The 24,802-nt window shown below is 40.8% G+C and overlaps 1 protein-coding gene across 1 annotated transcript in view; it reads right to left on the reverse strand.

Moving 5' to 3' along the window:
* CPXM2 (carboxypeptidase X, M14 family member 2) overlaps positions 1-24,802 on the reverse strand; it is a 113,366-nt gene that overhangs the window by 63,446 nt on the left and 25,118 nt on the right. Inside the window, exon 3 of the mRNA XM_063132778.1 lies at positions 5,254-5,363. Coding sequence (XP_062988848.1) covers positions 5,254-5,363 — 110 coding nt within the window. The remainder of the gene's footprint in view (positions 1-5,253; positions 5,364-24,802) is intronic.

The raw sequence follows: 24,802 nt of genomic DNA on the forward strand, positions 1-24,802 counted from the left end.
CTCCTTACCTGCTGCCTCCATCACCGCCGCCATCTTTCTTCTTGCGGCTTCCGGTGCTGCCGGAAATGAAAGGGAGTAGACCACGTGATTTTAAGTTATTGCACGACCTACTCCCTTTCATTTCCAGCAGCACTGGAAGCTGCCAGAAGAAAGATGGCAGCAGCGACGGAGGCAGCAGGTAAGCCCCTCCTCCCCCCTTCCCCACTTACCTGCATCTGCCGCCGCCGCCGGATGCAAGCCAGCAGCAGTGAACCCAGATAAACCCCCTTCCCCACTTAACTGTGTCCGCCGCCACCGCAACCACTAGCTTGCGTCCGGCAACTTCAATTCGAGGACTTTGAAGGCCAGAAGCAGGCCTGCTTCCAGCCTTCAGTGTCCTCGAGTAGAAATCGCCAGACACAAGCCGCTGGCGGATGCAGGTAAGTGGGGAAGGGGGGCTTACCCATCCGTGGCAGCGGAGGCACCAGGTAAGTGGGGAGTTTTTGCAGCCGTCCCCAGAAAACTCCAAGTCACCTCGGAGGGTCTGAATTTCATCTTGGCTTCGGCGCCGAGGCAGATCAGGAACCCCCAGGGCAGATTGCGGCTGCTTCGGGGGTTCCAGATAGGCCTCCGAGGCGGATCGGGGAGTACCTGCACAGCCCTAATATTTAGGTATTCCCATTTCCATATCCATGTATTCATGTTTATCCTGTGAGGCTAGTGAGTCGCCTCAGAGGGCCTGAATTTCATCTTGGCTTTGGCGCCGAGGCAGATCGCGGCTGCTTCAGGGGTTCCGGATCTGCCTCCAAGGTGGATCGGGGAGTACCTGCACAGCCCTAATATTTAGATATTCACATTTCCATATCCATGTATTCATGTTTATCCTGTGAGGCTAGTGAGTTAGCTGTAAATTACTGGGCTATTTCCTCTAGCAGAACAACTACTGTAAATAAGTGGGATGCCAAAAAGAAATGAGAACCAAATTGTGTAAGCGGAAGTAAATTACTACCTAATAACTCATTAGGTAGTAGAATAGTTCAGGTGTAGCACTGTTATTCAGTTCCAGTCTATCAGAGCAGGGTCTTTTCCTTTTTCTGCCACTAAAGGGCCATCATAATCTGAATATTTCACTTCTACACCAGTAGTTCTTCTGAATGGGACTTGTTGGTGTGTGTGTGTGTGTGTGTGTGTGTGTGTGTGTGCCACCATTTTTAGTGCTCCAAATTGTGGTCCAATATTATTTGACTTGGTGGATTTCTTTCTTTTCATGTGGAATCTTCCCCTTTGTCTATGTTCCTTGGCTAGATGACCTTGCTTCAGGTTAACCCAACCCAGCTCTCCCCACCAAGGTCTGCCTGGCACCAACACTGTCTTCTACTCTCAGGCATTTGATGACATTTGATGGCATATGACAGAGCCTTTATGTCAGTTGTCCGTAAAAGGTCCAGTATCTTATTATAAATGTTGTAGCTGTTTACATTGTTTTAAATGTTGTATGAGAGATTTTATGTTATGTTTTTCTTATCTTGTATTGTGGTATGTATTTTCTGTGAACCTGGACAGTTTTGACTATTGGGTGGTATAGAAATGAAGAAGGAGGAGGAGGAGGAGGAGGAGGAGGAGGAGGAGGAGGAGGAGGAGGAGGTTTCCTCCATAGCAAAAATAGGATGTTACACTGTAGATGGTGCATCTAGAGTACATTTTAACTAATGTGACATTCTTTTCAGCTAATGTTGTATTGGGAAATTTATGCCTGGTAGCTATGAGAGTTTGGGAATACTGAACTGTCACTTCCATGCCTTGTGCAAATTCCAGACCTTTCTTAAAGTCTAAACTGGATCCTTTCAGTAAATGCCTCATCATGAAAACCATAAACCAGACTGTCTCTTGCTTTGGCATCCACGGTGTCTTCAAAGCCACAATGCTCTGACAGATAACACAGTTCTGCTATGAAGACTTTCATAGGCATTCTAGCTGGGTGTGAGAAACTGTTAAATTTAAAGCACTGCTCAATCTCAAATGGTGTGTGATGATTTGAGACAATTCCAATTAGTTCCGCAAAGGATTTTGACACAGTGTTTTTCAGGTGCTAGCAAGCTTCTAATCAACCCAGATGTCTTTGCTTCACAAATACTCAGCAAAATTGCACATTTCTTGCTACCATAATCAATATAATTAGCAGTAAAGAACGAAGGCTCTCTGTATATTGCAACCAAACCTCCTGTTCATCATCAAACTCAGTGATTCCTCAATCTTTTGTGTGTGTGTGTGTGTGCGTGTGTGTGTGTTTTTACACCATCTGAGGATAATCATACATCTGGCAAACTGGATTCTGAGAGCAAATGGAAGCTTATGTCACGTTTGTTTATGTTTAAGGCATGAGTGGGCAACTGTGGGATGTCAGAGAAGACTGAAAGATGTTTTTCCATATACACAAATTCCTGTACATTGTAGCTTTATTTCCCTTACATAAATAAGCCTCAGCTTTTGCTTTTTGTTTTGTTTAGGCACCACTAAACTTCTAATATAATCAGCCTATTATATAGTTCCAAAACTGATAATCACAGTCATAAGAGAATGGATAGAGGACAAAGAGTTTTCATTAAATCCAAAGCCTTGAAATTACACCCACCCACACCCACCCCTAGAATAAATCTAGAAAGTTTTTCATCTTGAAAATACTGGAAGAAATGTTTGAAATTATTAATTTTATACTAGAAAGGTCTTAAATGGAAAGCACCTGAAAAAGAAAAAGAATGGCAAAACTGCCCATTGACACAAACTGTCAGTCATGAGGAGTCATATGAATGGTTGATCTGATTAATGGGATTAGTGGATGGTTATCTGGCTGCTACACAGCAGGAAGAATGTTACTCGAGCTATACTGGGTCTGTCTATTACAGATAAAGTTGCATCAGAAAAAGAGGTAGCGCTTGAATAGGAAAAAGGCAGGCAGATAAATTCAAATGATTAAACACTGCCATGGATTAGGAACTCAAGTGTCATTTATTGACATATGTTCCTGAGCGATGGGATGAAAAAAGAATTTATGTTGAAAACTGATGGGAGCAGAAGCTTAAGCTTCAGAAAAAAATGATGAAGATGTCATAGCTAAAAGCAACAAATATTCCTGAAATGGCACTGGCTGGGTGAAATTTTGTTTTTAATGGAAAACAATGGTATTGTATTATTATATTATTATTATATTTATTTGTATCCCGCCTTTTGCCCAATACTGGGCCTCAAGGCAGTATTACAAAGTTTAAAACATACATTTTAAAACATAGGAAAAGAAAAGTAAAAAAAAAAGTTTAAAATACACAACAAAATTATAAGTCAGTAGGGGGAGAAAACAAACAAGAGGACAGGACCCACCCCCAAAGGAGCCTGCCTCCAGCTATTGGGCGGTATAGAAATGTAATAAATAAATAAATAAAATAAATTAAGCTCCCAGTCCCAAAAAGTTGTTGCAGCTGGGGGTGAGATGGTTCTGTGCTGGGAGCCTGAGTCTGCGAGGAGGCAGTTTGGAAAGTTCCGCAGACTGGGCAAACCCCCAAGGCAGGACAACAGCAGCCGCTGACTGGCCCCTTGCTTTGTAGGCTTCCTCTCCTGGCTGGATCAGATGGACACGATTCCAGGTAGCAGGAGCCTGCCTCTTAAGCTCCCAGTCCCAAAAAGATGTTGCTAATGGTTTCAAAAAAGATTCAAGATTTTGTCCTGCATTAGGATTGAGAAGACGATCAGGAACAGGTTTGCTATTTATGCTCATTAAAAAATCAAACCAACAATTTGAATGTAATTTTTTATATATATTTTCATTTCATTCTTTCCCCAAGGAGCTCAGGAAAGGGATGGGTAAAAAAAAAAAAAAGTTTGGTTTGCATTTTAATGTGAACTTACCAAATTTGCACTACCTAAATCTAATCATGAAGCAGAACGCAATCTGTCATTGCAGTTCATTTCTGAAGTTTTCAATGCAATTCACATACAAAAAAAAATAATATCGTATTTTAAACAGTATGGACAAACATGGGTATATTTTAGGAAATGCACACAAAAATGCAATATTCACAAAAAGACTTTACACAAAATGAAAATCGTTTAAAAATGCTTACATTTGAAAATGTGTGCACACACAAAAAGATATGCTGGAGAAAATGCATACAAAAATGTGTATTTCATAATACATGCACATTTTTATGTGGACTAAAAAATAATTTCAATCCAATGTGGAATCAGGATGGAATGAATTTCACACTGGCGAAATTCAGCTTGACAGATTTGCTCACCCCAGCTCAGCATGATTTGCAGAGTAACTCCATCTTTTATTTTCCAAACAATCCTATAAAATAGTGGGGACCATGGCTATAAATTGTATCTTATATAAGAATATAGTTGTGTCTTATTATTCAAGATGTACCAGACCGATTTTGCTCATTTTTCTTCGAAACTAAAGCTTGAGCAGTGTAGAAAGTTTTGAAAGAGTGTAGAAGTTGAATGCTCAAGCTTTAATAGCAACTAATTTTCTCCATGCCAAACAAGCAGAGCAGCCCTCCCACCACCAGGATGACGGACCCTCTTATTCAGTCAGTTAGTGTGGCGCAAAGACAGGCTCAGGTTCAGCCGCATGGTTAGGCTGTCACCACCAGTGGGGAGGGGAAATGGGATGGAGGCAGCCAACTGGGAGGGAGGAGGAGGGCCTGCACCACATGCAAATTTCAGAGTGTGATTCATGTGCCATATTTGCATCATTCATGAGCCCCTCTGTGGTGAGGGGACTGAGGGGCAAAAAACTGGCAAAGGAGCAGGACTACTAGCAGCCATGGGGACATGGGCTTTACACTAGTAGGATAAGAAGCCCCCATTAGCTTCACTGGAAGCACAAACTGCAGGGATGAAACTCCCAATATGGATTGGGACCAAAGTCAGGGCGAGGAGGTTGCCCTATCCCCACACTAGGATTCTGATCTGATGCCCTGCAGTTACTTTTAAGTAAGAAAAAAACTCCGATGTAGCTGCCTGCTAAGTATTAAAGGTTACACGTAGTTTGGGTCTCACTCTCCTTATTTGAAAGACTTATGTAATGACCTGACTTTGGACTTTGATGTTGGAAGATTCAAAATAAAGAAACAAAACTAACCAACATTGCAATGTGAAGATGGCTCACTTTGTTAAAAAGTGGTGTTTGCCAACAAGAAAGCAAGAAGCTGTCATTGGCAGTGCTTGCAGAACAATCCCACCTTCTAAATCAGTTCGAAAGAAAGCTGAACTTACCTGAATATTTAGCCGTGCTCTGTGGGCCCCAAGGCCATATCGCTTTACTGTAGATGCATGGAGCTGGAAGTCAGTAATTTTTAATGTTTCAAGACCCAGGGGAGGGCAGCCTGGAAAACAAGGTTTTATATTTTAAATTGAGAAAGCAATCATACAAAGCATATGAATCATTACATTTTCGTGTGTGTGTGTGTGTGTGTTTGTGTGTGTACACACAAAACTTCCTGACAAAGGCATTTCAATGAAAAAATGTTTATCTTTAGTTTTACAAGTTCATATTTTCTTTTGATTTTAGTTCAACATGCTACCATACATCCCAGGTTACTGTTTTTAATTAAAACCAATTCTCATGTCTTTAATCATTCTCTTCCTCTCTCAGTGAAATGAACTAAATCATCTACTATAGCCAAAACATTCTCCCCCACCCCCTTCTTCTTCCTCTCATGGCTTTTGGGCCAAGTTAGGAAGTGAAAAGCAAACCTGCACAACGTATTTTTTTTATCTCTGTTTCTGGTTCATCTACTTCCAGCTATTAAGTTATCATTTTGTCAAAACACCAGAATAGTCATTTCTGTGTTCAAAGCAGCCACATCATCCTGATTCTCTACTGTCAATTGCCAGGATTTCAAAATAATTTAAAACAGTGTATCTTCAGCCTATGCTAATAAAAACTATGTAGCAAAGTCATTATTAGTTCCGTGTGTGGACCAGGTCTATCAACAATCCATTAAAGAGTAGATTTATTCTAATTGTAGCATTTTCCAAACAAATGGATTGAATCTTTCAGTAGATAGAGATATGCTGCTGGAAACACAACGTATACCATTTGAAAGGCTTTCCAGCAAAGTAGGTTTGTGATGCAGCCTGGGTCGTTTTACTGATTTCATTATCCATAATTTACATACAATTGTAAATTACATATAATTACATATAATTGTCTCCTGAGATCACTGTAATCCCATTATTAAATCCTTCTACAAAACAAATCCAGTTGCTTCATGATTCATATTGATTGGGTCCAATCAAACAATACCTTGCCTTGATCTGGCCCATATGAATGGAGGAGAGCTAGAATATACTTGCCCTTCGTGCTCACCTGGTGCTCCTGTACTACCTTTAACATCCCAGCCACATTGTGTCATAATGTTTGAATAGGGCCTACAAGTGTAAAATCTAATCCATGTAGGCCCAGATGATGTGGTCGAGCATCAGATTATCTCGGAAATTCACTACACAGAATGGAACTGTGCATTGGAATTTTATGGCCTTGCAAGAATGCCCAGGGATGTTGGCGTTGAAGAAGGCAGGTGTGCTTCACCCCCCTCTATACATAATATGGGCTAGATTAGGAACAAGCATCATCTGATCCAGCCCAGCATTGTTACAGCTGCTGAATAAGCATCCTGTGTGAAGCAACTCATTAAGTTGGACTCGATGGCCTTGTAGGCCTCTTCCAACTCTGCTATTCTATGATTCTATGATTATATGAAATCAGTGGATGATTGGTTAAGGTTTCCTCAGAGGTTGATGTTTTCCTCATTAGGAAATTTACTACAGGGTGGATGTGAATTCCAGTGCTCTGTAAATGGGGATGCAAGAGAGAAAATAAGAGAGTTGAAACACTACATGTAGTGCTGCCCCCTGGATTCCTCACTGCTGAAGAAAGTGGGAAACAACTAACAGTATTGCTGGAAAACATTTCCCAGTAGTCTGATTTCATGTTGTTCCATTAACCCCTGTAAAGGTGCTGGGCAGATGACATAGATTTTCCTTATGCCACCATTATCTGTACTAAGAAACCACTTCATTCAACTGATCCATATGGCTTCTCTTCCAGATGTTACCAGGGCATTGTGGGGCTGGACTGGTCAGAATGCACCTTCATTGCTACTCTAGTAATATACCAATTGGGCCCCAGGATGAAGTGAATTAAGAGTGGGATTTGGGAGACCTACATACATGGTTTTGCTCATGGTGACTTGGGTGTACAAGTCAGTGTGAGGATAAAAATGCTGTAGGAGAATTACCAGGTACTGTATAATCCCTCCTAACATATTGACATAAATCAATCAAGTCATGGTTTGACCTGTCTAGATCCTATCACTGAAAGAGAAAGCCTGGGTTTTCCAATGTCTTCTTCAGAAACAAAACGTCTAAGCTTCTTGACTACCAAAAATGTCATTTTCTGATTCCCAGTGGCATCATGGAACTAGTTCAAAGTCTTGGGCAGGATCTACACTACTGCTTTAAAATGGTTTATAACAGTAGTGACAACTGTTTAGTTCCAGGACACACTCTGTATACAGTTTTCAAACTGTTTTCAAAGTGTCATATCCTGCTTGGTGTAGATCTCTTAAGTTATTATTATTATTATTATTATTATTATTCCTTCAGAAACTGAACCTACCAAAATACATGCATATAAACATCCATAAACCAATCATACATAAAAAGTGCAAAACTGTCAGGAATTTCATGAATCAGTAAAAGACCGCATGGCAAAGCCCTTCATGTCCATCTAGGCAAATCGCCACGAGCGAGAAAACAGACAATAATAATCATGAATGTAAATGCCAATTGCTTAAATAGAACTAAGTACTCACTACTTGAAATTCTGTTCCTGGGCACAGAACTTCAGATCACATTAAAAAAAAAGCTGCAATATAATATAAATTGTGTGAAGTACAAGATGTGCCTTGACTGTCATATTCATCATTATGCACAGCCCTCAACATTTGCTAACACACTGCTGTGACCATTACCTTGACTTTTCAACACTGGTCTCTGTTAAAGTATTATCTTGATTTTATAACAATAATTTACAGCATAATCCCCATGATCATAATCCTATATTTCCCCCAAGAAAACATGATTACCTGAATTCACATAATTTCATTAAAAGCAAATATATACCCAAATTTATGATTCAGACATGTTCCTCCTTAAGCCAGGGGTGCACAATGGTCACTCCTTGCTCACTTCCAGCTTATGGTCACTCTTTGTGTGCTTATTTAAACTTGCTTCCTTCTGGCTAGACACAGAGGGGTTGTTCTGCTTACGTCTGAGGAAATATGCAGAGACTTAGCATTTGAGATGCTGTATGAAAGTGCTGCTGAGTGATTCAATCCTCCTTACTTCTGAGTAGAAAACATGTTCTCCATCTTCCGTGTGTGTGTGTGTGTGTGTGTGTGTGTGTGTGTGCGCGTGCGTGCATGTTGACAGTGTGGCCCCTGGGCCCCCTCCAGACACTAGATTTGGCTCTCAGAGCTGAAAAGGTTATACCATCCCTACTTTAAGCTCAGATAAGTCCAGATAAGAAAATATACAGTACTTCCATTGGTTCAGGACAAACTTATAGTGTCATACAAGCTACAGAAAATGGTTGTACTGGAAAATTAAAATTGAGAGTCCTGTTTAGAGAGCAAAGTAATAGAAATGCAAAATTCAGTTGTCCCTTTCAGTGATATTTTAGCCTCCGTATAAATTACATTATGAATTTCCAACCAAGGCCAGATCTACACCTTGTGTCAAATCATTATGAATGTGGAATAAAATGCAGGAAATAACACTATGAAAGTGAACTATAGAATGTGGATTGTGTCCCAACAGTTATCAGTGTACTTCAATACTGCTGTAAAACACTAATGTAGATCTAGCCTAAGTCTGCTAATATTAAAACCAATATTAGTAAAGGTTTACACTGATGAAAATTAACTACTTGATCTTTGATACTAGAAAGAGCAGAATGTGATTTTCTTTCACATCAATGAGTGAAGAAGTGAACTAGTTACAAAGAGAGAGAACTCTAGTATTGGCCAACTCTCCTAAGTACAGGCATGAAGCTATAAAATAATGTTTTTTTAAAAAAGGAAATAGTCTTCAAGAGGTATCACATCCAAAACAGTTACTATGTCTTGTTAAACCTTATGTTCTCAATACAGGACCAATTTTGAACCAATGCATGAATCAAAACTACGTTTTTCTAAGTGGCACAAATTTGAATTTTACCGGTGCAGATGGATATGAATTTCACTTTGGATCATATTTTGATAAGGATTTATGAAAATTACAAATTTCTTTATATACCGTGCCGAAATAACGAGATATTTTTTAAAAAAAGTTGGAGAAAGCGAATCTGACAGATTTGACCATCTCTCCCATTCACTTCCTGTTTCCTCACTTCACTGTCATGTCCAAAACAGAACTGTCTTATCCTTCTCCACACTGAGATGCACATAGCATTGTTAAAGAAGTATGAGGAAAAAATCAAGAAAACAAAGGAAACTGGGAATACTGCGAAAATAGAGGAAAAGGTGAAGTACGATGTATTTTTATCAAGATCATTTATTATTTGTAAAAGTGCCTCAATTATTCTAGATGTTGTACATAGAAGCATGCAAGTCACTGATCACAAGGCCTCATCACATTCTATCCCACCCATTCCTTTTGTCTTACTTACATCTTAGCTACATTCTCCCATGAGCATCATCAGACGAGCGTTTTATAGCATGCTGGTTACTGGCCACTCACAGATTTTTGCAGGTCCTTTTCACTATGTTGTCTGCCTTCTGCACATCTCTCACTCCTTCTGCTCGCTTTTCCATCACAAAAAAAGACCTGGAAAATCCGTGGGTTTTTTAGCTGTGACAAAACTTGCCGCCATTTCCTGCTGTGCACAGGAGAAGCAGCACAATAAAAACGCCCACTGAATGGGCCACGTGGTCCTTCCTTGCTTCCTCTTTCTTCCCCATTTGAAGGAGGAAGCTGCTCATCCCTATTGTGGGACAGAAGCAGGAGGCAAAGCGACGGGAGGGAAACGTGATTCCCCTCCATCTGATGAGGCTCTATACTTGGTGTTTATTGTTATCACATGCACAAAAGTAATGGACTAAAAAGATTGACTTGCAATGCATTTGAATCTCACCATGTGTCCAACAGGATTTTTCTGCATAGCAAACAATAAACACTTCTCTTTTTTCTGCCAAGAAGCTTTTCTTTTGCATTGAAAATATGGTTTGATTGCTTGGTGTTGTAAAACATTGCCACGGACAGCCTTTCTGGAGGTTGGATAGACTTTACAACATATTTTGTACAATTGAAATACTCTGTTTTATTTATAGTTGCAGAGAATTGGTGGGGTGGCGGAGGGCGTGAATTGCAGCTACGTTCTGCCGCCTTGAGGATGGAGCCGCTCATGTTAAGTTTGAACCTTCCAAATTTGAATTGTTGTAAATTGCCCAGTGAGTTTTGGCTACAGGGCGGTATACAAATGATGACGATGAAGATAATAACCAAGAACTACCAAAATTACATCATAAAAGATAACAGTATAACAATGGATTCATGTAAGAAATGTCACCAATCCTAAGAAACAATAGATCATGTAAGAGGAGGATGTAAAATTCTGGCAGGAATGGTCTAGACAGACAGGCACAATACAGCTGCAAAAATAATTCATTAACAACTGGCCATCAAATTCAACTTCATCAAACAACCTACACCATACTATATATGCTGTCCTGAAAGAATCTTGGGAAATGCAGAGTTTAAAATATATTGAGACAAAACAATTCATACAGACAAGACAATACCTTGCAACCAACCAGTCATAATAGTTATTGACAAAAGAAAAGAAAAGCACACTTATCTCATTGACATAGCAATACTTAATGACAAAAATGTTGGCGGGGGGCGGGAAAAAGAGAGAAATATACACTACTGACTATGGAACACTGGCAACAGGAAAAAAGGTTACAATTATTCCATTAGTCACATCAGTTACCAGCATTACACACACACATTTTTTTACAGAAAGCCTTCAGAAACTCAGCCTACCAAAATACATCCACACCAACATCCAGAAAGCAGTCATACTTAAAACATGTTCAATAATCAGGAAATTTCTGAATCAGCAAAAGACAGCATGACTTGACAAAGCTCGTCATATTTATCTAGAAAAAAACACCACAAGCAAGAAAAGAGAGATAGTAATAATAGATATCTGACATATAATATACTTGCTACATTAATCCAGATTTCCAAACGAATGTTTTGTATTGAGCGTGGCTCTTCAACACCCCTTACAAATCACCTTGCAAAGATGCATGCACTAAAATATCTTACTCACTTCATGTAGGTATTGTTGACTTCCTCCATATGTGTGTGGTGATTTTTGAATGATATTTTAGAAAGTTCCTATTATTGCCCAGAAAATAGGTTGTTGCTTAAGCAACACCCACATTGCCACGTTAGGCAGAAATAAGCACACGGCAATCTAAATTGAGCTCTATGTGCAATTCTATCTTTCTTTAACCATGCAGGAAGCATATTTCACACACTTACATCCTAATCAGGGGTACTGCTGAGCCCAAACCTGTCTTCTCCCTATAAGTAATAGTACTGGACATGGCATATCAGGGATAAACTGGGAACTTCTGCCAGGCAGCACATCACTCTGTTTGGTGGCACAGAGTGAAGAGCATTTGAGAGATTTTTGAAACCTCTGAGTCTTGAGGTAAAATTGAGTCAGGCCTCCTTCCAGTCAGACAGAGGGCAAGTAAAGAGCTTTGGTGTCACAAGATGGGAGTTATCCCCAGCAATGAAATAATGGTCACTTTTACATCAGAAACTTTCTTTTCAGGGTACTAAATTCAGTGCCAGAGGCCACATTCTGTGTTTCAACAGTGAATCTCAGTCTCAGAAACCCAAAATAACCACAGTCCTGTCTATAATCTAACACAGATCTATTCAGTTTGTAACTCAGGAACCTAAAACACCACCCTCCAGCTGTTATTGTGACCCAGAACATTTGGCAGCCTCCTTGTTTTTGCAGTTCCAGGCAGGCAGTGCAAACATGAGTCTTATGGCACATAGATTAAACCAGCCTTCCCCAACCTGGAACTTTCCAGATTCCCAGCCATGCTGTCTGGGAATTAGGGGAGTTGTAGTCCAACAAATCAGGGCAGGGGGTCAGGTTGGGAAAGGCCAAGTTAAACAATATCCTCCAGATACATTCTTATTCTGAAGGGCGTTTTTTTTTTTAGGAATTATATTCAATCCCATATGGGTTATGTGGCTAGTGGGCAGAATCTTTGTAGGGGCTGCCCTCTGCCCACATGGGATGTTATAATGCCTCTGGAAGATCCAGCTTTATTTAACTAAATTAAATACAAGTCTGTCATACACCTACACATGTCCATGGAACCAAATTTCCCTGTCACATGCAGGCCATTAAAACAACCACAAGAAGAACAGCAACACCCAGTTTTAAATAGGGATGGATCAATCTGTCAGTTTTTCTTTCTCATGCAGTAAATAAATCTCAAGTTCTTTCCACCCTGAATATGAAGAAATTTGTGAATTTTGGTAAAAATATTTTATCAAAATGAACTGAAATGGAATACTCATCCATCTGCACCAGCGAAATTCAATAGGTTTCCACTCCAGCAAGGAGAGAACCATGCTGCACCTACCTGGCTGTAAGGTGTCAGAAAAAAAAAGATGGCAACCCTAAATCAGCACCAGTGACCCTGATGTCAGTGGGCCTTGAATCCACTCTGGGTTATAGTCAGAACCAGTCAGAACTCTAAAAGAGAGATCCAAGGTGTTGAACCCAATCCCCAAAATGGGTTCAGCACCTTGAATAGCTCCTACAGAATTCTGACTGAAACCCAGAGTGGATTCTCAGCCTCCATTGACACCGGAGTCACCAGCCTCCACTGATCATCACCACAAACATGGTTGAATACACAGGGATTCATAAGAAGAGCCCTGCTGGATCTGACCAAGGGCCCATCTAGTCACACAGTGGCCAAACCCTGCTGCCTACAGGGAGCCACAAGTAGGATGTTAGCACAACTGTACCCTCCTACCCATGTTCTCCAGTAATTGATGTACATAGACCTGCTGCCTGTGATACTGATAGGGGATTCAAATGCAGATTTTTAAGAAGTAAGCACTCAAAGCTAATGGATCTGTCAATTTCTGTTTCTTCTGCACTCCTTTTTTTTTTAAAAAAAAAACTCAAGTTCTTTCAATCCCGAATATGATGAAATTTATCAACAAAACAAAACAAAAAACAAAACAAATTAAAAAACAACGAACTGGAACTAATTTCTTGACCATCCCTAGTTGTAAAGGATCTCCTTGCATCTCACCGTCTCATGTAATGAACAATACAATGACACTGAAATATCGGAGGGAGAAGGAAGTAGTCAGACCAAAGGACATTGAGAGATACTTCTCAAGAACACCACCACTGAAACCTTTTCCTTGGACAGGGACGGAGAGCCTGTTGCCTTCCAGATGTTGTTGGTCTCTCAACTCCCATCTGTCCTAGCCAGCATGGCCAATGGTCAGGGATGATAGGCACTGAAGTCCAACACCATCTGGATGGCCACAGCTTTCCCAACCGAGCCCTAAGAAGACATGAATGTGGCTTTACAGGGCTAAGATGGAGGCCTCTCTATGCCCCATGACCTTGGAATTCCATGGGTCTTGACTCATGCATTTCACTTTTAAGGGCTTAATGATTCTCTTTCCTTTCTGAACCCAGCTTTATCATGTTGTGTCTACAATGACAGCACTGAGCACTTACGTTTGAAAACGCTTGTGGACTACAGTATATCAGTATAGGTGGGAACAGTCCCCCATCCTTCCCTTTTGCATCATCTCTTTGAATGATTGCAAAAGAACAGTCAATGTGATCCCTCTACGCCAAACATGAAACTGTTGAACCAAACATCTTGGATGTTTAGAAAAGCCCGACTGTTTATACATCAGTGTTCAAATGAGTTAAATGCTCCTTTGCACTTCTGGGTTCCAGCTGGTTGTGTGGATGCCAATCTTTTCTTCTTCTTTTTTCTTTCTTTAAGGGAAAAAAAAACATGCTTAATGCTGAGCTTCTGTTGTTTTGGCAGAGTTGAAAGGAGGAATTTCCAGTAAATCTGTTCTCATGAGATTTCCCATCCAAGGTTTCAGACTCAAGAGGTTCAGTTAAGCTTTAGATAATGTACAACAAGATAACTTAGGAATTGGTATTTTTAAAATCACTACCACTCCCATATCCTATCTTAGCAATATCATTTTATGATACTAATAAAATGGGAAACACCCACTGAACATCCCGGATATCATCCAGTGTCACACGAACAGACTTCTGCTCCCATAATAGGAACATCCCCCACTCTTTTCTGCCTGCACTCTCAGCCCCCCATCTGATTCAGATGGTCTCCCAACATTCTCGGGCAGATTTTGAGATTTTTGTGGAGGGCTTCCCAGGTGAGATGCAATCTGTTCTACCAACAGTGTCTGCTCTGCTGACAGATGGATGCAGTTAGATCTCACCCTCCATTTTCAAACCATTTTAACCATGATGAAAGTGGCTTAGAAAAGTGGGTGCTTTCAGGTTTCATGTTCACACACCGCAACCGGACACCAAATGCAGGTGCATTCCTATCCTGCACCTCCAAGCACAGTACTTGGCTCACTTCAACGTGCATTGCTGAAGTGATGTAAACCTGTGTGATTGAGGTACGTGTTGCGCTCATCATCGGTCTTTTGTTTAAGGTTCTGCACAACTGTGGCCCCTGTACAGAGAGGGGAGAGAAAGAGAAAACCTCCCAAATAATGGAAGAGTAACTAGAAAGAAGAGGCTAGCTATATGTCATATGCAAATATATGTAATGGAACTTCAAATAGTTTTAAAAACAGCTGCTGGAGGGATTTTTGGAGCAGAAAGATGGCATCTGTTGAACCACATGGGTTGGAAAGCTATTAGAGGAGGTGACTTAGACTAATGAAATAATTGGCAGGAGGTTAAGCAGCCCCCTGTCAGTATTCTGCTTAAAAATGGCCCCTCCAGAAACTGCTTTTAAAAAAAGTGCTGGGACTCAGCTACATCTCTTTGCAAGTAGTATTATTTAGCTGCTCTTTTTCCCATTTGAAACTTCTAACTGGCTACTCCAAGGATACTCTGGTATAGGAGCCCCCATGTCTTCCACACTGGGATGTCATTGGCTCCAGGTCAGTGCTAGTGATCTAACCATGTGAGCCGGCTCATGTTTATTCAGAAGTCAATCTCACTGGGCTGTATGTTGAACTGAGCCAAACTATCTCAGCACAGATTTTCCTGAGGTTTTGCAGCCCTCCCTGCTCCACGCAGGAAAGTATTTCAAAGAACCCACTCACCCAGGTATATTAGGGGGGAAGCTTTTGCTCGCACCCATACCCAGCTATAGTTTTAACTCTCATCTGTGCAGACAAATGCCTGAATACAGCAACAAAGAACTGAGGGTTGTTGTTTTGATTTCTCTGTGTTAACAGAAGTTTGGGGTGTCGGCAGTCTCTTCCAAGATCTGATATGGGGCAGTGGATTTAGCTGTCTATTGGAATGTTAAGCTGCGCGCCTCTACTAATGTTTAACCTGTATATTTGTAAATAAACACCAATATTACAAAATGCCAGTAAGACTCCAGGGACCTCTTCTAAAGGAACTTGAACCAGATAAGTTCTGTGATCCACCTAATGCTTCTTTAATTCATATGTTTTGGCAATGTCCGGTAGTTGCCCCCTTCTGGAGGGAGGCTATAATAAGGATAAACTTTGAACTGAAACAATCTTTAATATGGAATGATGTGCACATCCCCTAACCCTTCACATCCGCCTGTGAAATTTCACTTTGCTCACAGACGTGGGGTGCGTGTAACTATTCTGCTTCTTTCTCTATCTCCTATACTGCAAGTAGACAAATCCATTAAGCTGGGAGTCTGACAACTGCATCAAGAGCTCCAGGATGAGGCAATGCACTGTGCTGGCTAAATTGGCAGCCCAAGCACATCTGGAGGGCTATAGATTCCCACGTCTGCTGTAGCAAGTGATTGCCTTAGGGTGGCCACTTCTGGATCACCAACAATAAAAGAGGACGAAGGGGGAGACAGATTTTAATAAAATTTGCACATACTAATTTATATGTATAGAAATAATGGTTATAATTTAAATAAAAAGGCAGTACATCTCACCCTAGTTCAGACGACTTTGACCAGGTGATCTGCCTGCTGTCCAGATGCTAACTGGTGATGGGTGAACGTTTTTATGGTTCTTTATCTTTAAACTGGAATTGGACAGGACAGCATTTCAAACAGACTGTCTTCTGTAAAAGAAGACACATGGCCACCCTAAATTAGTTCCATCCCTATCCTTCAAAGCACTAGATTAGATGGGGAATTTCATGCAATTGCCAGCCTAACGTTTTGTGGGGTGGTACAGGGTGGGGGATCCAATGGCAGAGAGACTGAGGCCTTAGCTAGACCGAAGGTTTATCCCGGGATTGTCCTGGGGTCTTCCTTGTTCATGTAAATGACAGACAGGGGATCCCAGGAGCAGGCAGGGATGACCCCAGGATAAACTTTAGGTCTAGCTAAGGCCTGAGAGAGCTATGCAGTCCTGCAAACTCTACAAGCATTTGATTCTTTTTCCACCCTCTTTGAGCTCTAGATCCATCCTCCATTGGCTATGCTCCTTAATTGACTTTCCCTGTGGGCCAATGGCCCTTCATAAAGAAAACGTTCCCCAGGCTGCAATATATATTCAGTTATTATCATTTAATTGAGGATCAAATATTTTACAGCCTGAAATCATCCTTTTTTAAAAAAAAAATCTTTTTATTGTGAATATTAACAAAAATAAACAAAAAAGAAATCATGAAAAAGAAAATCAAAGAAACATTATATAGAGAGAAATATCATCATTTTTTCCAACAGGTGGGGGGGGAGGGAGAGAGTTATGCATAGGTTTCAAGAAAAGCAGACCAACTATCCATGTATTTATCCACTCACAAGTCACTCCTATATAACACCCATTCAAATGTTGATAGTGTTGTTAAGTCCTCAATCCATTGCATTATTGGAGGCAAGCACATGTACTTCTAATGTGATAATATAAGTCTTTTAGTGACAGGGCTCTGAAAACCCATTTGCACTGACCATGTGTTAACTTCCAAGAAGCCGGTAGCTAGTTTAGGAGGATGTGCACATCATTCCATATTAAAGATTGTTTCAGTACAAAGTTTATCCTTATTATAACCTCCCCCCAGAAGGGGGCAACTACTGGACATTGCCAAAACATATGAATTAAAGAAGCATTAGGTGGATTACATCTCCAAAAGTTATGCCAGTTAGAAAAAAAAACCTTATTGAAAAGGTGTTGTGGAATTCAATAAACTCAAAACAAGATTTTTTGCTGAATAAGACATAGCCTAAGATCCATAGAAGCTTCAGATACAGACACTAGGGTAACAATATATTTATTAGGCAAAATAGGACACTCCAATTCTCTATTCCAATACTGTCTTAACCCATGGGTATCATATTTATTTACTACTACTGAATGCTTATATATACCGTATTTCTTCGATTCTAAGACGCCATCGATTCTAAGACGCACCCCATTTTTAGAGATGTTTATTTGAGAAAGAAGGGCATCTTAGAATCAAAGAAATACTTCCCTCACCGCCCAGCCAACCTCCTCCCCCCCCCGCGCTTTCTTCTAATGGTTGTGTCCTTTTCTTTTTTCCCTCTGTGAGAGAAGAAACTGCCGTTTGTGCGGGAAGAAGGGGGGGTGTTGAAACAAAAAGTAAACTTAACTCTCCAGTCCCGCTCTTTACTTGTCTGTGCACCAGGGGACGACAACATGCGAGTAAGTCCCATGGAAATCAATGGGACTTACAAATAAATTTGCCTAACAAAAAACCAGGCGCTTACCCAACCAGCTCCTCGCTCGCATGGCTCGAGGCTGCTGCAGGAGCTTCCTCTTTTCCTCTTACCGTATTGCTTCGATTCTAAGATGCCATCGATTCTAAGACGCAGTCCATTTTTAGAGCTCTTTATTTAGGGAAAAAAGTGTGTCTTAGAATCGAAGAAATACGGTATGGGTCACGGTCAATGTGTCTGTTCTGCTGCTATATTTCTAACAATAATGGCAGTTCTGAAGCTGTTAAAGTGGCCAGACCAAATCTAGATTCCAGCAAGTGTTGCTATTGCAACTATTGCCATTCATATAATTTGCCATAGTAAGTAGCCTATTAATTAATCCAAAGTAAAAAAATCATCTTATCCATCCATGTTCTCCACAAAAACACTTTCTTTCCAATTCTTAAATCTGAATTTCCCCATAAAGTTAATTTTGCATGAGAAAATGGATCAAACAGTAATTTACATGATATTATACGACACACCTCTCTAGCAGCCAAGATTGTAAAAGGGGAGTTATTTATTCTGATATGTTGAGTACTGAGTGCCATCCATTTGGGAAGAGGTTCTAACCATAAGGATTCCAGAATTGACCAGGGTGGCAAATCTAAGGGAACTGGAGAAGACCAAAACTTAGTACAAGCCAATAGATAGGACTGATGGTCTAAGGCAAGGTCTGGAAAACCAAACCCATCTTCTTTAATTGGAAGCTGCATCCATTTCACAAATGTTTGAGTTGAGGAAGAACCCCAGAAGAATGTATGATACAAAGCATTACTTTGTTGAAATTATTTGCCAGGTGTAAGTAAAGGAATCCCACACATAACATAGAGAATTTGAGTTATAATGTTCATCTTAAGTGTGTTGACTTTACAACACAAATTCAACTTTAATGGTGCCCATCTATCTATACCTCATGCAATCTAACTAATCAGCTTATTCAAATTTATTTTAATCAATTGAGATATATCTCTGGGAATGAGTATTCCCAGATAGGTAATAAAATCAGGGCACCATCAAACTTGACCATTAGCCAGCGCACTAGGAAATTTGCTGCCTCCAATCGGCATCAGTTCAGACTTTGACCAATTAATTGGATAACCAGACATATCACCGAAAGTACTAATCAATTTCATCAAAGCAGAAATAGCTGCTTGGAGTTTAGATATAAACAATAAAAGATCGTCAGCATAAAGAACAATTTTAAATTCTAAGTCAGCATGCACAAACTCATGAATACAACTATTCTGACTAATTCTGCAAGCCAGAGATTCCAAACATAGATCAAATATCAATGGGGAAAGTGGACGTCCTTGCCTAGTACCTAGCCGAAGCACGAAAAAAGCCAACAACCAACCATTGGTCATAACTCTTGCTCTTGCGGTCGAATATAAAATTCTAAGTCACTTCAAAAATTCCATTGGAAAACCAAAAATACTCAATGTAGCAAGCATAAACTTCCAATGAATTTGGTCAAAGGCTTTATTCTCAGTGTCCAAAGAGACAATGGCCATCTGGCCAGTTCTTTCTTTGTTTAAAACTATTAAATCCACAACTAATTTCAAATTATCGCCCCCCTGCCTGTTTTTAATAAATCCTAGGGGTGTGCACGGACCCCCCCCCGATCCGCTTCTCTTCCAGATGCGCAACTTCCAGATTGGGTCCTCTCCGCTCCGCCTATAGTCCGCTCCGGTTCGCTGCGAAGCTCCGGATCTGGACCAGAGCTCCGCTTTTTCCCTCCATAGGCTTGCATTGAAATCCAAAAAAGACTACAACTTTTTTTCTGTTAAAGTTAGAAACCTCAAATTCGGCACCATGACACCTCATGCACGTATACACACGCATGCCAAGACTCAAGCCAATCCAAGCCTCCCCTGATTTTGGGGGAAATTTTGAAAATTGGACAGCCCATTTTCAGACATGGACTGTTTTCCAACATTTTGACAGATAAAAACTTGGAAGCAGGCACATCTGCATTCATGGCAAGTTTCAAGCAGATTCCATCATCCCCTGATTTGGGGGGGCTTTAACCTCCAACGCAGCACCCCTAACCCCAATTCAAACACCCCTTTCTATATCTCCGTCAATTTTCACGTTAGAAACCTCAAGTTAGGCACAATGACACCTCATGCACATATACACACGCATGCCAAGACTCAAGCCAATCCAATCCTCCCCTGATTTGGGGGGAAATTTTGAAAATTGGACAGCCCATTTTCAGACATGGACTGTTTTCCGACATTTTGACAGATAAAAACTTGGAAGCAGGCACATCTGCATTCATGGCAAGTTTCAAGCAGATTCCATCATCCCCTGATTTGGGGGGGGGGGCTTTAACCTCCAACGCAGCACCCCTAACCCCAATTCAAACACCCCTTTCTATATCTCCGTCAATTTTCACGTTAGAAACCTCAAGTTAGGCACAATGACACCTCATGCACGTATACACATGCATGCCAAGACTCAAGCCAATCCAAGCATCCCCTGATTTTGGGGGAATTTTTGAAAATTGGACACCCCAGTATCTCAGGGATTTAAAGCTGCAGACAGCTCAATGGGACCATTTCAAAGGAAATCCCAACATGCCATGAATTGGGGAGTAGATAAACCTAAATATGAACCTTCTTCCACACTTGAAAAATTTATTTGGAACTTCAAAAAGTCTAAGTGAGCGCAGGAAGGACTTATCCCCTGAGTCAAAGCAAGACACACACAAACCATCCCTGTGAGGCGGGCAGGGGAGGAGGGAGGGAAGGCAGGCAGGCAGCAGACATTTCTGGGGGCACAAGGAAGTGCAGCAAGGATGGCTTGTTTCTTTCTAAGCCAGCAGTAACGCATTGCAAACCAACCCTGCGAGATGAGCGCAAGGAGTGAGCAAAGGATGGCTTGTTTCTTTCTAAGCCAGCAGTAACGCATTGCAAACCAACCCTGCGAGTCGGGCGCAAGGAGTGAGCCAAGGATGGCTTGTTGTTTCCTTCTAAGCTAGCAGTAACACATTGCAAACCAACCCTGCGAGGCAGGCACAAGGAGTAATCCAAGGATGGCTTGTTTCTTTCTAAGCCAGCAGTAACGCATTGCAAACCATCCCTGCGAGGCGGTCACAGAGGAGGAGGACAGGCAGGCAGAGAGCCAGGCAGAGATATGCCATAGATCTAGTATGGGGGAGTCAGTCCCGGCAGATGCCCCACCACAGCAGCACCCCGGGGGGAAGGCAGGCAGACAGCAGACATTTCTGGGGGCACAAGGAAGTGAGCCAAGGATAGTTTCAAAGCCAGTAATGCAAACCATCCCTGTGAGGCGGGAACAGCACAGAGAGATGCCTTTTCTTTTGCATCCCATAACTAGGAGGCTAGGAGGATAAGAGTAAAGCTTTGTGATCCTTGCTTCAGAGTTAATTGACTGCACTGTGATCACAGCCATTATTAAACAACAACAACAACAATAGTAATGTTAATAATAGCAGTACTAATTAATATTAATAGCAATAACAACAACAACAACAACAACAAGGAGTTGAACCACAATGAAAGCCTGCCTGACTTCACTGAAGAGGAAAAGCCAGGAGAGCTTGGGCTATGGGGTGTAAATATAAAATGGAACAAATAAATAAATAAACAAACAAACAAACAAAGGTGGGGTGGAATTAAAAGCAGCAGTGTTGCTGAATAAACAACAGTCAGTTCTAATAAACAAAAGAATTATTTTTTTTAAATGGCTATCTCTGTCTTTTATCAGTAAGAGGAAAGTGGACGTGCTCAGGGGGAGGGGGATATTCCAATTTTTGACTGGCCCTAAGTAAGTACCAGTCTTAAGAAGCTACCTATCACTTCAACTCATGACAGGCATTAGCTTCAGTCTCTCCACTGGGTTACTCTTTGGAGGGCTCTGATGACCCTCCAGGGTGGGAGAGTGTGTGCACTGGGCACGTCCACATGCCCTAGGGGACCTCATCCCCTTGCACCACATCTATTCAGTTGTTCACCAAGGTTAGGGTGGGTAGCAGTGCTGTGTTACCCATCTGTTGTTTATTTGCTTAGTATATGATTTCAGGTTGTGTTTGTGCATTTGGTGGGGCTACTGTTTTAAAAAACACTGGGAAAAGTCTGTTCAGACTAAGAAAGAGAAGTTTCCCAGTATCCCAAGTTACTAAGTATCCTGTTTTGCCTATCCCCTCCTCCAACTTTGGGATTGGAGGATGCTTCATCAGGTGATCATGACTGGGAGTTGAATCTGCCTCTCAGCACTTCAAAAAGGTACCTCTCCCTTTTTTTTACCCTATTTTTCCAAAAATTATAGCAAGCGAACCGCACCATGCAGAGTGCTGAGAGTAGGCTCAAAATGACCCCCAGCCACAACTCTCTAAGCACAAGAAATTTCAGAAATATAGCTTTAAAAGCAACACAGTTATGCCCTAATCTTTTCTGCAATGCAATCCTATGGGCGAAATTATCCAAAATGGCGGGCGGATCGCTCCGCGAAAAGAGAAGCGCTTCTCCTATGGCCACTTCTCTTCGCCATGCTTCTTCAGGACCCCGGTTTGCTTCTACTTTGCCTCTGGGCAAGGCGGATCAGGCCAATTCGCAACTGATTCTCCGCTCCGAGGAGAAGCGGAGCACATCCCTAATAAATCCCAGTTGATCTGGTCCAACCAATATTGTAATTATTTGTTGCAGTCTATCAGTTAAAATTGCAGTTAATATTTTAAAATCAACATTTATCAGCGAGATCGGTTGGTAATTAGAACAGTTTTTATGGTCTTTGCCAGCTTTAGGGATGACTATACTATAAGCATCATTTAATGATGAAGAAAGCAAACCCACTTCAAATATATATTTATAAAGTTGATATAGTTTTGGAGGTAGAAAAGTAGAAAAGGTTTATACTAGTCAATTGGGAACTCATCTGGACCTGGGGATTTCCCATTGTTCATATTCATAATTGTTTTTGTAATCCCTTCAAGTGTTACAGGAGCTATAAGATGTTCCCTTTGCAAGAAATCTAAGCAAGGGACCTTAATCTGAGCAAAAAAAAGTATTCATATCCTGCTCCGATATCTCACTACCCTTACTATACAACTCTGTATAAAATCTTAAAATTGTAAATTTAAATTCACTACGATGGCACATTGTTTTAACTGTTGTTTTTACTGCTTTTAAATTATATATTGTTTTAACTTGGTTCATGGTTTAATATGTTTTTAGCTGTGTATATTTATTGTTTTGTACTGTATGCTTTTATCTGTACACCACCCTGAGATCTTAATGATAAAGGGTGGAGGGAGTCTGAGAACTGTAACTCCAAGCATACTGGGGCGTGGTCTGAAATTGCCAATGTATCAATCCTGCAAGCCTTTATTAGCTGTAGTAAAGAAGTAGAAACCAAGAAATAATCTTATCGAAAATAGTTATGATGTACTGGTGAAATAAAGGTGTACTCTCTATCATCAGAGTGCAATAATCTCCAAACATCAATCAAACCAAGTTCAACTATATAGGCCTTAGGTGTATGTCTCGTCTCACCACTGTTTGGGTCTTGGGGGTGGGTGTATTTCTATCCAACCAGGGATCTAGGATCTCATTAAAATTCCCTCCGGCAATCAAATAATCATAAGTAGATCATATCAACCAATTTACTGAAACTTTCGTGAAATGTAGCACGAGAGTCCGTATTTGGCCCATACACATTGATCATAGCAATGATTTTATCCATGTATTTCCCAATCAAAATTAAACATGAAATTCTATTGAAAGAAAAATAGTTTCAGATTAAAGCGTGTGTATGTGTATACATACACACACACACACACACACACACACAAACACACAGAGAGAGACCTGAATATGTTTGTTTTACACAATTTGGTGCACACTAAGAGAGGGGGAAGGAGGGGGGTAAAACAAATTGCTTTTTTAACTAGGTAGCCAATATTCCATTTTCTTTCTGCTAGCAAATGCTTCCTTATTTATGGTGCCTTAATAAATCTTCAGTTTTGCCAGGCATAATGAGGAAAATTATATTTTCATTTCCCATGGAACACTCCCAATTTTTTTAAAAAAAGTCTCTTCTCCACCTGAATAAATGAAATGGGACATAAATGAATAGGCTTCTAGAAATTTGCATTTGTGCCAGCTCAAGGACTTGGACCCATATCTTTCCATGTATAGCATAGCCAGAATATATTCTTGGTAATCCTATGGAAAACCAAAGCAGAGAAGATTATTTTACAACAGATGGTCTTACTATAGCTTAAATTGGTCTTCAAGGGCAACCAAAAAGTAAGGCCCTATTTGCAAGTTAAGATTTGCTTACAAGTTCCTCTTCATAGAAATGGGGGAGAGTATAATATCCCCCCCCCCGAGTTTTGGTGAAGTATTCAACTTTAGTTAAGAGCTTGTTTATTAGACTGCATTCATTTGTGATTCACTTTGGGTTACTCTTATGCTGCAACAAGCAATCACCAAACTGGGGAAACCTTCAAAAGCAGACTCCAGTGCAGCACAATGAGGCTGATGGGGTGCGGGGATATGGAGGCTTGGAGCTTATGTGCAAGTCTTTAAAGCAGTTCTGTGCACACTTACATGAGAATAATCCCCCTTGAACACATGTGGCCTTACCTCTGAATAAACCTGTGTAAGACTGCTCGGGAAGTATGCCAAATGGAGTTGGATATTTTGGCTGATCCATGCATTATTTATTTATTTTTAATGGCAGTCTTTGTATGTAGCACTGAAGATTTTCAGATCTTCTGAAGATTTTCAGCACTTCAGCTACCAGCACTTCTGGTAGCATGTAGATAAAAAAGA

Source organism: Elgaria multicarinata, chromosome 8 (genome assembly GCF_023053635.1).
Source record: "Elgaria multicarinata webbii isolate HBS135686 ecotype San Diego chromosome 8, rElgMul1.1.pri, whole genome shotgun sequence".
Taxonomy (NCBI): domain Eukaryota; kingdom Metazoa; phylum Chordata; class Lepidosauria; order Squamata; family Anguidae; genus Elgaria; species Elgaria multicarinata.